At 34.2% G+C, this 12,854-nt stretch overlaps 1 protein-coding gene across 1 annotated transcript in view; it reads left to right on the forward strand.

Annotated features, from left to right (window-relative positions):
- Positions 1-8,072, forward strand: part of cstf1 (cleavage stimulation factor, 3' pre-RNA, subunit 1) — an 8,351-nt gene extending 279 nt beyond the window's left edge. Inside the window, exons 2-6 of the mRNA XM_028446915.1 lie at positions 94-283; positions 1,991-2,268; positions 2,365-2,562; positions 4,020-4,410; positions 6,723-8,072. Of these exons, the coding sequence (XP_028302716.1) occupies positions 115-283; positions 1,991-2,268; positions 2,365-2,562; positions 4,020-4,410; positions 6,723-6,982 (1,296 nt within the window). The 5' untranslated portion in view covers positions 94-114 and the 3' untranslated portion in view covers positions 6,983-8,072. The remainder of the gene's footprint in view (positions 1-93; positions 284-1,990; positions 2,269-2,364; positions 2,563-4,019; positions 4,411-6,722) is intronic.
- The last annotated feature ends 4,782 nt before the right edge of the window (positions 8,073-12,854 follow it).

The following is a 12,854-nucleotide window of genomic DNA, read 5'->3' on the forward strand; positions in this document are numbered from 1 at the left end:
GTATTTGTTGCTTTTTCAACAGAGAAGCGTTGCTGTGAGTTATGAAGCCTAAAGTAAAATTTTCATCCCGTGTGATCTCGTCTTTTGTTGCAGTTTGTGAAAGGATAAAGTAGAATGTATCGGCCTAAACCGACCCTGAAGGACCGTCAGCATCTTTATAAGCTAATCATTAGTCAGCTTCTCTACGATGGATACACGAGCATCGCCAATAGTTTGATCAATGAAGTGAAACCTCCCGGTGTGGTTTCTCCCTCTGAGCAGCTGATGCAGCTGGCAAAGATAGGTAAGACCTGCAAATATCAACATTTATGTGTCTGATGTCACACTTTGATTGATATTACCCTTTAAAATGGCCACGCCCACATATAACGGCTTATTACGTATGTTTGACACCAAAAATAAACTCAAATCAGCTTTATTTGAATAGCACTTTATGATCGCCACAAATCACTATTACACAATATGAAAAACAATGACATAAACGAAGTAAAACAAGAATAAAAACTAAAGTAAACTAAATATAGCCAATATATCTAGAGTCGAGATATATCGATATTTCTATTTTGGCGATATTGAAAATTGTAATTGATACATTTTTATTTTAGATTTATGGATTCTCTCTTATCAAATACTGTTTAATATATATATATATATATATATATATATATATATATATATGGTCATGTATAAAAATACATCAATAAATAAAGTTAACTAGAGGTAAAATAGCAAATCACAGACCTTCTTGTTATGATGATGGTGGTGGCACCAGTCCATGAAGTGTAAGAAAGAAGTCCATATCTCAGCTTTGCCTCTAAATATAAGTCAGTTATTCTAATGCTAGATTTCAAGACATTTCTTTAATTAAATCCACTGACTGCAGTTAGTTAGGTCCCTCAATATATTTCCATTTTAGAGCAATAACATGTTTGGCTTGCAACAGACAGAAAGATTGTATTTTTTTACATTTGCAGAGAAGCCTTCAGGGTAAATATGGAGTATCCATAAATTTGCTTTTATTGGAATAAAAACTATTTTTCAGTTTAGGAATCAGATTAACTACCTCTCTCCAGAACATCTGGAGCTTTTGACATTCCCACATACATTGGAACAGAGTACCAACTTCCAATTGTCAGGAATATCAGGACTGAAGCGGCGTGATTTAATTGGTGTAATATATAAATAAATAAATATAATAAGCAACTGAAAAGCACATCCGCTCATAGAATATCTATGTTAAATTACAGCCCAATTCAACGAGTATTAATGGAGGAGGAGTTATTTGAAAAATGGGGCTCCCGGGAGCCTAGTGGCACCCCTGTGGCACATACGTAATATTCATATATTGGTATGTGTCAATGATTCAGTACCACCAACTGTCACAATATTTGACTCACAAATAAATGAGAAACTGACTTTAATGGAAATTGCCAGAGAAAGGAGGTGGGCCCCTCCGGCCCCTAATGGAATTGTCCTAGGCATAATGGTAATCTACGTTGAATTACCTTTGAAATGATATATCTCACGACTGTGTTCCCATGAATTTGGAAATTACCGGAAATGGGGGGTTGTCCTCTGGGCCCCTTTTTTTTTTTTAAATGGGCCCCATTTAAAAAAAAAAAAGGGCTCCAAGCATCTCATCATATTCATTCATATAGTATTTGGGGCCCCAAATCAAAAATCGAGCTCCGAGCGTTGATGCGTACACATCTATAGATTATAGCTACCACATTTCAGCTTGATCCGTTCACTAATAACAGAGGAATAGTGATTTTAACTAGTGTACACAACAACAACTAGAAGACCAACAAAGTGAGGGCGTTTAGAGTCCAGTAGCCCAGGATAACAATATCAAGATTTATATCGTATTTCTCCAAATTGAGAGAAAATATCAAGATTAAAATTTGGGTCCAACCCTATGATGACAAATGAACAGGATCTCTACCCGACACTAATGATCAAAGTTCAAAGGTCAAACATTTCCCCTCAGGGATGGAGAGTGACGACAGTGCCGTGCAGTACGCCATTGGCCGCTCAGACACGGTGGCGCCCGGCGTGGGCATCGACATGGAGTTTGACGCAGACGTCCAGACGATGTCTCCTGAAGCGTCAGAGTACGAGACGTGCTACGTGACGTCCCACAAAGGACCGTGTCGCGTGGCCACATACAGCCGTGATGGTCAGCTGATCGCCACTGGGTCTGCAGACGCTTCCATCAAGATCCTGGACACGGAGCGCATGCTCGCCAAGAGCGCCATGCCCATCGAGGTAGGGGCGGAGCCACAAGAACACCTCCACCAGTGATGTACGTGTGTGTGTGTTCTCAGTGCTTCCTCTGTGTGTGTGTGTGTGTGTGTTGGTCAGGTGATGATGAACGAGACAGCTCAGCAAAACATGGAGAATCATCCTGTGATCAGAACGCTGTACGACCACGTGGACGAGGTCACATGTCTGGCGTTCCATCCCTCTGAGCAGCTCCTGGCTTCTGGATCACGAGATTATACCCTCAAGCTGTTTGACTACTCCAAACCCTCCGCCAAAAGAGCCTTCAAATACGTACAGGTACGCCGTTAAAATACGTACAGGTACGCCGTTAAAATACGTACAGGTACGCCGTTAAAATACGTACAGGTACGCCGTTAAAATACGTACAGGTACGCCGTTAAAATACGTACAGGTACGCCGTTAAAATACGTACAGGTACGCCGTTAAAATACGTACAGGTACGCCGTTAAAATACGTACAGGTACGCCGTTAAAATACGTACAGGTACGCCGTTAAAATACGTACAGGTACGCCGTTAAAATACGTACAGGTACGCCGTTAAAATACGTACAGGTACGCCGTTAAAATACGTACAGGTACGCCGTTAAAATACGTACAGGTCAGCCGTTAAAATACGTACAGGTACGCTGTTAAAATACGTACAGGTACGCTGTTAAAATACGTACAGGTACGCTGTTAAAATACGTACAGGTACGCCGTTAAAATACGTACAGGTACGCTGTTAAAATACGTACAGGTCAGCCGTTAAAATACGTACAGGTCAGCCGTTAAAATACGTACAGGTCAGCCGTTAAAATACGTACAGGTCAGCCGTTAAAATACGTACAGGTCAGCCGTTAAAATACGTACAGGTACGCCGTTAAAATACGTACAGGTACGCTGTTAAAATACGTACAGGTACGCCGTTAAAATACGTACATGTCAGCCGTTAAAATACGTACAGGTCAGCGTTTTATCACATAACATGAGAGCATATATAGACAGATCTATGTATGTTACATAATAGGGATGTAATGATATCTAAGTCTCATGGTTGGGTATAATCAGGGCTCTTAACTTCATGGTACGATAAATATTGCGATATTGTGGAAAAGCTCATGGTTTTACAGGAAGGCTAACAGCTAGCAGCAATGCTAACAATAACAAAATGATAACCATTGAGAAATTGCCTGTTCATTATTTTGACAGTATTTATTGTTGTACTTTTAGATTTATCACATTCTAAAGTGTACACTGTTATACTAACAGATACAGATTTTTTAAAGTGCAATAATTCTAATTAAATCAGGAACACTCTTAAAGTCACAGATATAGAAACATCCTAGCAATAAAATAATAATAAGAAAATAGTTGTTTTTTTAGAGAAAGATGAACAAGTCATACATAACCACCAAACATCTGGTAACGTTCAGTCAAACTTTGCTGATATCTTTAAGAAATATTTAACGTGCACTGACCTAAGAAAATGTTTTGTTTTTTATGAAGCAGTGAAATAATAGATGAAATGAAGGTTAAAGTGATTGATCTCTTAAAATAGGCCCACACTGCAGTAAGTCGCTTTATTTTGAAATCAGGAATTAGTTTTCAAAGAATGTAAGTGTTAATAATTGTAACTAGTGTTGTTACTCAATACCATGAGTATTTTATAGAAATATTGTTATTAACAACAAGAAATATGAAAAATATTTTTAAAGAATGTAAATGTTTTAAATCAAACCGTGTGTTTCCCACAGGAAGCGGAGATGCTGCGTTCCATTTCCTTCCATCCATCCGGTGACTTCCTGTTGGTGGGGACGCAGCATCCCACGCTCCGTCTCTACGACGTCAACACGTTCCAGTGCTTTGTGTCGTGTAACGCCATGGACCAGCACACAGACACCATTAGCGGTGTTAGCTACAACCCCACGGCTAACAGCTACGTTAGCTGTAGCAAGGACGGTAGCATCAAGCTGTGGGACGGGGTCTCCAACCGCTGCGTCACCACCTTCGATAAGGCCCACGATGGAGCCGAGGTCTGCTCCGCCATCTTCTCCAAGAACTCCAAGTACGTCCTGTCCAGTGGGAAGGACTCGGTGGTCAAACTGTGGGAACTGTCCACGGGCCGGACGCTCGTCAAGTACACAGGTATGTATGCAGAGGAGGAGGCGGAGCTTCAGCTTCAGCTGTAATGTCATTGTTTCTTTCAGGGTTTGGAAAACCTGCTGTAGGACTAAGTTTGTGTGACTCATTAAATTAACCTGATTTAGGCTCTGAAGCATCGTTAAAACTCCTCAATCAGGGTCCCTCATTATTTTAATGTTTCAAATATGTTAAATCACAAAGATATTAAGCGTTATCTCAACGTGAAAGTGCTGCATCATTGAGCGATAATCACCAGATCTCACAAATACACGCAAATTCACTCTCATTTATAAAACTGCATAGGAACGATCACTGCAGCTGGCGTACGTTAAAAACCAGGAAATGCGTACGCAAAAAAAGATCTCAGGCTACGCCTTTACGCGACCTGTATCTGATCATTTATGGCAGTCTGAACGACCCTAATCTGATTTTTTTCAAATGTTACCGATGTCACTTAAATCATTAAAAACTCAAACGTTTGTCTGAAAAAAGGTTGAAATTCCTTCAAATGTTGTTTTTGACAAAACAATTATTTAAAATTTTTTAATTCTAATTGTAGAGTTTGTTCATTTTTTTTAGATCTAAAAAAAGATTTAATCGCTTTTTTTTTACATTTTATTAGCACCTGATTTCACTTAATGCACCCGTTTCTAAGTAACGCTGTAGTGTATTTTTACAGAATAACATGTCTGCTCACTCACTGGATAACTTTATAAAAGGTTGTAGATACTGTAAATGTGTTTAGTTGTTGTTCACAGCTCCTGTTTATCATCAGTGTCTAATAATAAACATCTGTATTATTAATACATCTGTGCATATGGAGTGGTGATAGTCCAGTTAATGTTTCTGAATGATGCTAACATGTGCAGCTCGTTGTGCTAGCTAAACATACAGAATCATGTGATTGGTTGGTGACTGTTGTCGTGTGATGGTCACTGTAGCTCTAACGCTAAGCACTGTGGGAAATTAACTGAGAAAAACTGATTTAGACACTTTTACCCTTTCATTTTGAAATTTAAATACCATAACATATTCATACACTTTTAATTGAACCATTTGTTTTTTAGGATAATGTTATGTAATATAACCTAATTGTACTGTACACATACTGTAATACACCACTCTGTCCACTAGGAGAATCCTTTACACATCAACACGATTATTTTGATCAATATCACAATTATAATCACAATTATTTCTAATGTTAGGAAAATAAAATCTGTTTTTATTACACTACTTTTAAACAACAGTTTACAGTGCAAAATGAAGCTTTAATCAAGAATTATACAAAAAAAATGTTCCTAAGAATTAAAAAAGTACCAAAGACATAACGACATAAATACATTATTACAGCAGAGCCTGTATTTTAAATGTCAATATTGCAAACGATCAGATAAATTTAATCGTGGCTCCCAAAAATCATGATCACGATCAAATTTGACTAATTGTGTAGCTTTAGTGTGTGTGCTAACTGATGAGCTAACGGCTAACAGATGCAGTGTTGTTGGTCCTAGAGTACACGTGTCAAACTAAAGGCCCGGGGGCCAAATCTGGCCCTTTAGAGCATCCAATTTGGCCCGTAGGAGAAACCAAAAAAAGTCAGAGAAACCATGAATTATTGTGTAAATTAAACTAATTCAGTTATCTATAACTTTAAAATAATACATACAATCAATTAAACTCCACAATATTAACAGGACTCACTTTTCCCCCCATAATTATATCACATGATGGAAGCCATTTTTAATCTTTTACTCATTTTCCGACTGAAAATAAACTGATTCAATCTGAATTTAAAGCAATTTAAATATAAATACATAAAGATTATCTTCTCGAAGCATAAGTGTTAAAGAAATAAATACTAAATAGGTGTGTGTGCGTGTGTGTGTGTGTGTATATATATACACACGTGTGTGTACAGATGAATGTATAACGATGACATGAATTGTATAACTATAGATATTTATCAATGAATTTTGTGTATGTTTATTTATAGTGTAAATAGGTGTATATTATAATAAGATGATATGTATAGCATTAGATATTACACGGGATGGGATCATTTAAGTCTATATTTCCTGCTTTTCCAACATGAACAGACTTCACCAGCAGATTTTTGTACCATTTGTTTTTTCTTTGCTTTGTTTGAATTATTTTCTTCTTTTTTTTACTATTATTAATATGATTATTTTAGTGTCATTATGAGATACACTACTGTATTGTTCATGTTGGAAATCAAACCAAATCCATCCGTAGACGTGTCGTCTCCCTGCACAGCTGAAGCTAATGCTAACGTGCTAATGCGTGTGTTCCAGGTGCTGGTCTGAGTGGGCGTCAGATGCATCGTACCCAGGGCGTGTTCAACCACACTGAGGACTACGTTCTACTTCCTGATGAGAGAACCATCAGCCTGTGCTGCTGGGACTCTCGTACAGCCGAGAGGAAGAACCTGCTCTCACTGGGCCACAACAACATCGTACGCTGCATCGTGCACTCGCCCACCAACCCCGGCTTTATGACCTGCAGTGATGACTTCAGGGCACGATTCTGGTACCGCCGGACCACCACGGACTGAGAACCACGGACTGAGAACCTTTTTCTACTTTTAAACCTCCAACTTTCTTTATTGATTCTAATCTGATTATTGTTATATTTTTGTTTCTTCTTCTGTGGTTTTAAGGTGAACGCCTCCTCACGGTTGTACAGTATATATTAGTCCATCCTCAGGTTTCAGTGAGGTATCATGACTCAGCAAAACCTCCATCAGATGAAATGGCCTCACTTATTAAAACAAGAGCAGTCAAATCTAACGGCTTCAGGCCTTAAAACACGACATGGCATTTTATTTTGAAGGAACCGGAAGTACACATGATGAAGTGAGTTGAAAAACCATTCTTTCCTTTTATTTTCTAAAAGTTAAGATATTTCTACTTATTTTTTGATTAGTAAATACATAATTAAATGAAACGTTGATACATCTTAACCTTAAATATTAATAATAAATTCAAAGAAAATAACAGCTTTCAACTTTGCTCTCGTATCAGAAGCAACACATATTGATGTTTATTTTGAAAGCTCATTTATTTTTAAAGGTTAAGATATATCAACATTTAACTATGTATTAACCAAACAATATGTATATATATTCCGCCTTTTAGAAAATAAAAGGAAAGAACGGCTTTTCAACTTAATTCGTCATGTGTACTTACGGTTCCTTCAAAATAAAATGCCATTTTGTGTTTTTAGGCCTGAGGCTGTTGAGTGTGATGACTTTTATTTTGGTTTGATTTGACGCAGGGTATGCTGAGTCATGACTCTGTTTGGTCTGACCAATGACAGAGGTTTTCCTGATACCTGATACTCACTCTGAGAGCTGAGGATGAACTAACATGTAAACCGTACGGTTGTGTCAAACAGCCGTTGAACAGTAATAAAGATATTTTCAGAGCACAGTTGTTGGTGTGCAGCGTGCAGAGCAACAACTGTGACGTGATGACAACCAACTTTAACATTAGAGCAGCTCTACACCGACTCACTACGACATCATGTTAATACCAGCTCAGACTATAGAAGCTCTCACTGTTGCTCACAGTTCAGTTGTTGGATTTTCTTTCATTAAAGAAATGTTTTGTTTAGTTTTTTATTATAAAATACAAACAAATAAATGTCTTGTAATGAGTTTTTATTTTTACCTATGGATGTGAAATGCCTCGAAACAAAGGTAATGCTATTGTACGGCATATTTTTCAAAAAATTAAATTTAGTTAGACCATCATTAGACCCTAAAAACTACTGTATGTATAATGTACATACTTAAAATGTTAAGAATGCTAAGAATGTAGTAAGGCACAAAAATCACCCAAAATCATAAGTAAGACTATAGTAAAGCATCGTTTTTAAAAATAAAAAAAAAATTGAGATAAGGTGCAAAAAGGAGCAAAAAATTTCAAATACCATTATTAGACCCTAAAACTAATGTAAATAAATAACAAATACTTAAAATGGGCTAAGAATGTAGTAAGGCACAAAAAATCACTCAAAATCATAGGCAAGGCTATAATAAGGCATGTTTTCAAAATTTTCAAAGAAAATTGAAATGCATAAAAATGGACCAAAAAATTGTTGACACCTCAAAACAGAGATAAGGCACAAGAAAGGGCAAAGATTTCAAACGCCTCAAAACGTTGGTAAGATTATAGTAAGGCATATTTTTCAAAAATTAAAAATAAATAAATAAATTGAGAAAAGGTGCAAAAAATTGAGGTAAGGCATATTTTTCAAAAAATGTAAAAAATTAAAATTGTTAATACCATCATTAGACCCTAAAACTAATGCAAACATAATGCACATATTTAAAATGGGCTAACATTGTAGTAAGGCACAAAAAAATGACAAAAATCCCCCAAAATCATAGGTAAGGCTATAGTATGACATCATTTTCAAAAGTTTCAAAAAAAATTGAGATAAGGCATAAAAAATAGCAAAAAAAATTTCAAACCCCTGTAACAAAGGTAAGGCTGAAGTTAGGCATAAAAACGAACATTTTTTTCAAACTTCTTAAAATGGGGTAAAGCTATAATAAGTCGCAAAAAAATTAGTAAGGCTATGGTAAAACGTAATTTTCAAAAATTTAAAAAAAAAAAAATTGAGATAAGGCACAAAAAAGAGCAAAAACTTTAAAACACCTAAAAATGGAGATAAGGCTTTAGTAAGGCATATTTTTCAAAAAAAATGTAAAACATTAAAATTGAGTTAATACCATCATTAGATGCTAAAACCTACTGTAAATATAATGCACATGCTTAAAATGGGGTAAAAAAAAAAAAAAAACAGTAAGGTAGAAAAAATTACCCAAAATCATAGGTAAGGCTATAGTCAGGCATCATTTTCAAAAAAAAATTGAAACGGATAAAAACAGACAATAAATTTGGTGACACCTAGAAATGGAGGTATGGCCATAGTAAGGCATATTTTGAGTTGAGTTAATACCATCGTTAGACCCTAAAACTAATGTAAATATAATTCAAATACTTAAAATGGGCTAAGAATGTAGTAAGGCACAAAAAATTACAAAAATCAATGTTTTTCAAAATTTTCAAAAAAAAAAAATATTGAGATAAGGCGCAAAAAAGAGCAAATAATTTCAAACGCCAAAAAACTGAGGTTATTCAACAATAAGGCGTGAAAACTGACAAAAAATTTCAAACGCCAAAAAACGGAGATAAGGCTATAGTGAGGCATTTTTTTCAAAAAATTAAAAAAAATGAAAATGAGTTAATAGAAACATTAAACCCTAAAACTAATGTAAATATAATGCACATATTTTAAATGAGCTACAAACATAGTAAGGCACAAAAAATAACGAAAATCTAAAATCACCCAAAATCATAAGTAAGGCTATTGTAAAAAATCATTTTCAAAAATTTAAAAATCAAAAAAATTGAGATAAGGCGCAAAAAAGGGCAAAACACTTCAAACGCCAAAAAATTGAGGTTATTCTATATTAAGGCAAAAAAACTAACAAAAAAATTAAAACGCCAAAAAAACGGAGGTCAGGTAAAAACGGCGAAAAAAATTTCAGACACCTCAAAACGGAGATAAGCCTATGGTGAGGCATATTTTTCAAAAAATTTAAATTGATTTAATACCATCATTAGACATTAAAACTAATGCAAATATAATGCACATACTTAAAATATGGGTTAAGAATGTAATAAGGCACAAAAAAGAACAAAAAATTTCAAACGCCAAAAAACGGAGAGAAGGCTATAGTGAGGCATTTTTTTCAAAATATAAAAAAAAAATAAAAATGAGTTAATACCATTATTAAACCCTAAAACTAATGCAAATATAATGCACATATGTAAATTGAGCTACAAATATAGTAAGGCACAAAAAATAACGAAAATCAAAAAACACCCAAAATCATAGGTAATGCTGTAACAAAGCACTGTTTTCAAAACTTTCAAAAAAAATTGAAACGCATAAAAAAAGATCAAATATTGGTGACACCTCAAAACAAAGATAAGGCTAAAGTAAGGCGCAAAAAAGGGTAAAAAATTTTAAACGCCTTGAAATGTTGGTAAGACTAAAGTAAGGCATATTTTTCAAAAATTAAAAAAAAAAAATAAATAAATATTGAGATAAGGCGCAAAAAAGAGCAAAAAATTTCAAACGCCAAAAAACGATGGTTAGGCTATAGTAAGGCATATTTAATAAAAAAAAAAAAAAAAAAATTAAAATTGAGTTAATACCTTCAATGGACCCTAAAACTAATGCAAATATAATGCACATACTTAAAATGGGCTCAGAATGTAGTAAGGCAGAAAAAATTACGAAAATCTAAAGTCACCCAAAATCATAAGTAAGGCATCGTTTTAAAGAAAATAAAAATAAAAAATTGAGTTAAGGCACAAAAAGGGCCAAAAATTTCAAACGCCAAACAATGGAGATGAGGCAATAGTAAGGCATGTTTTTCAAAATTTTCCAAAATAAAATATTGAGATAAGGCGCAAAAAAGAATAAAAAATTTCAAACGACAAAAAACTGAAGTAAGACTATAGTAAGGCATAAAAACGGGAGAAAAATTTCAAACGCCTTGAAACGAAGGTTAGGCTATATAGTAAGGCATATTTTTCAAAAAATTAAAAAAATTTAAATTGAGTTAATACCATCATTAGACATTAAAACTAATGTAAATATAATACACATACTTAAAATGGGCTAAGAATGTAAGGCACAAAAAATTACAAAAATCACCCTAAATCATAGGTAAGGCTAAAGTAAGCTTTACCTATGCTTTTGACAAATAGATGCTTTTGACAAAGCATCATTTGTCAAAAATTTCAAAAAAAAAAATTGAGATAAGGCGCAAAAAAGGGCAAAACATTTCAAACGCCAAAAAATTGAGGTTATTCTATATTAAGGCGAAAAAACTAACAAAAAAATAAAACGCCAAAAAACGGAGGTCAGGCAAAAACGGCGAAAAAAAATTTCAGACCCCTCAAAACGGAGATAAGCCTATGGTGAGGCATATTTTTCAAAAAATTCAAATTGAGTTAATGCCATCATTAGACATTAAAACTAATGCAAATATAATGTACATACTTAAAATGGGCTCAGAATGTAGTAAGGCAGAAAAAAATGACGAAAATCTAAAATCACCCAAAATCATAAGTAAGGCTATAGTAAGACATCGAAAAAAAAAAAAAAATTGAGTTAAGGCGCAAAAAGGGCAAAAATTTCAAACGCCAAACAATGGAGATGAGGCAATAGTAAGGCATGTTTTTCAAAATTTAAAAAAAAAAAAATATTGAGATAAGGTGCAAAAAAAGAACAAAAAATTTCTAACGCCAAAAAACTGAAGTAAGCTATAGTAAGGCATAAAAACGGGCGAAAAATTTCAAACGCCTTGAAACGAAGGTTAGGTTATAGAAAGGCATATTTTTCAAAAAATTGAAATTGAGTTAATACCATCATTAGACATTAAAACTAATGCAAATATAATACAAATACTTAAAATATGGGTTAAGAATGTAGTAATAAGGCACAAAAAATGACGAAAATCAAAAATCACCCAAAATCATAGGTAAGGCTATAGTAAGGCATGTATTTAAAATTTTCAAAAAAAAATTATTGAGATAAGCCACAAAAAAGAGCAAAAAATTTCACACACCAAAAAACGGTGGTTAGGCTATAGTAAGGCATATTTAATAAAAAAAAAAAAAAAAAATTAAAATTCAGTTAATACCTTCATTGGACCCTAAAACTAATGGAAATATAATGCACATACTTAAAATGGGCCCAGAATGTAGTAAGGCAGAAAAAAATGACAAAAATCTAAAATCACCCAAAATCATAAGGAAGGCTATAATAAGGCATCGTTTTAAAGAAAGAAAAAAAATTGAGTTAAGGCACAAAAAGGAAAAAATATCAAATGCCAAACAATGGAGATGAGGCTATAGTAAGGCATGTTTTTCAAAATTTTCAAAAAAAAATTATTGAGATAAGCCGCAAAAAAGAACAAAAAATTTCAAACAACAAAAAACTGAAGTAAGACTATAGTAAGGCATAAAAACGGGCGAAAAATTTCAAACGCCTTGAAACGAAGGTTAGGCTATAGTAAGGCATATTTTTCAAAAAATTTAAATAATTTAAAATGAGTTAATACCATTATTAAACCCTAAAACTAATGTAAATATAATACACATACTTAAAATGGGCTAAGAATGTAGTAAGGCACAACAAATTACAAAAATCAAAAATCACTCAAAATCATAGGTAAGGTTATAGTAAAACATCGTTTTCAAAATTTTCAAAAAAAATTGAAACGCATAAAAACGGACCAAAAAATTGTTGACACCTCAAAACAGAGATAAGGCTAAAGTAAGGCGCAAGAAAGGGCAAAGATTTCAAACGCCTCGAAATGTTGGTAAGACTATAGTAAG

This window comes from Gouania willdenowi, chromosome 5 (assembly GCF_900634775.1).
Source record: "Gouania willdenowi chromosome 5, fGouWil2.1, whole genome shotgun sequence".
Classification (NCBI taxonomy): domain Eukaryota; kingdom Metazoa; phylum Chordata; class Actinopteri; order Blenniiformes; family Gobiesocidae; genus Gouania; species Gouania willdenowi.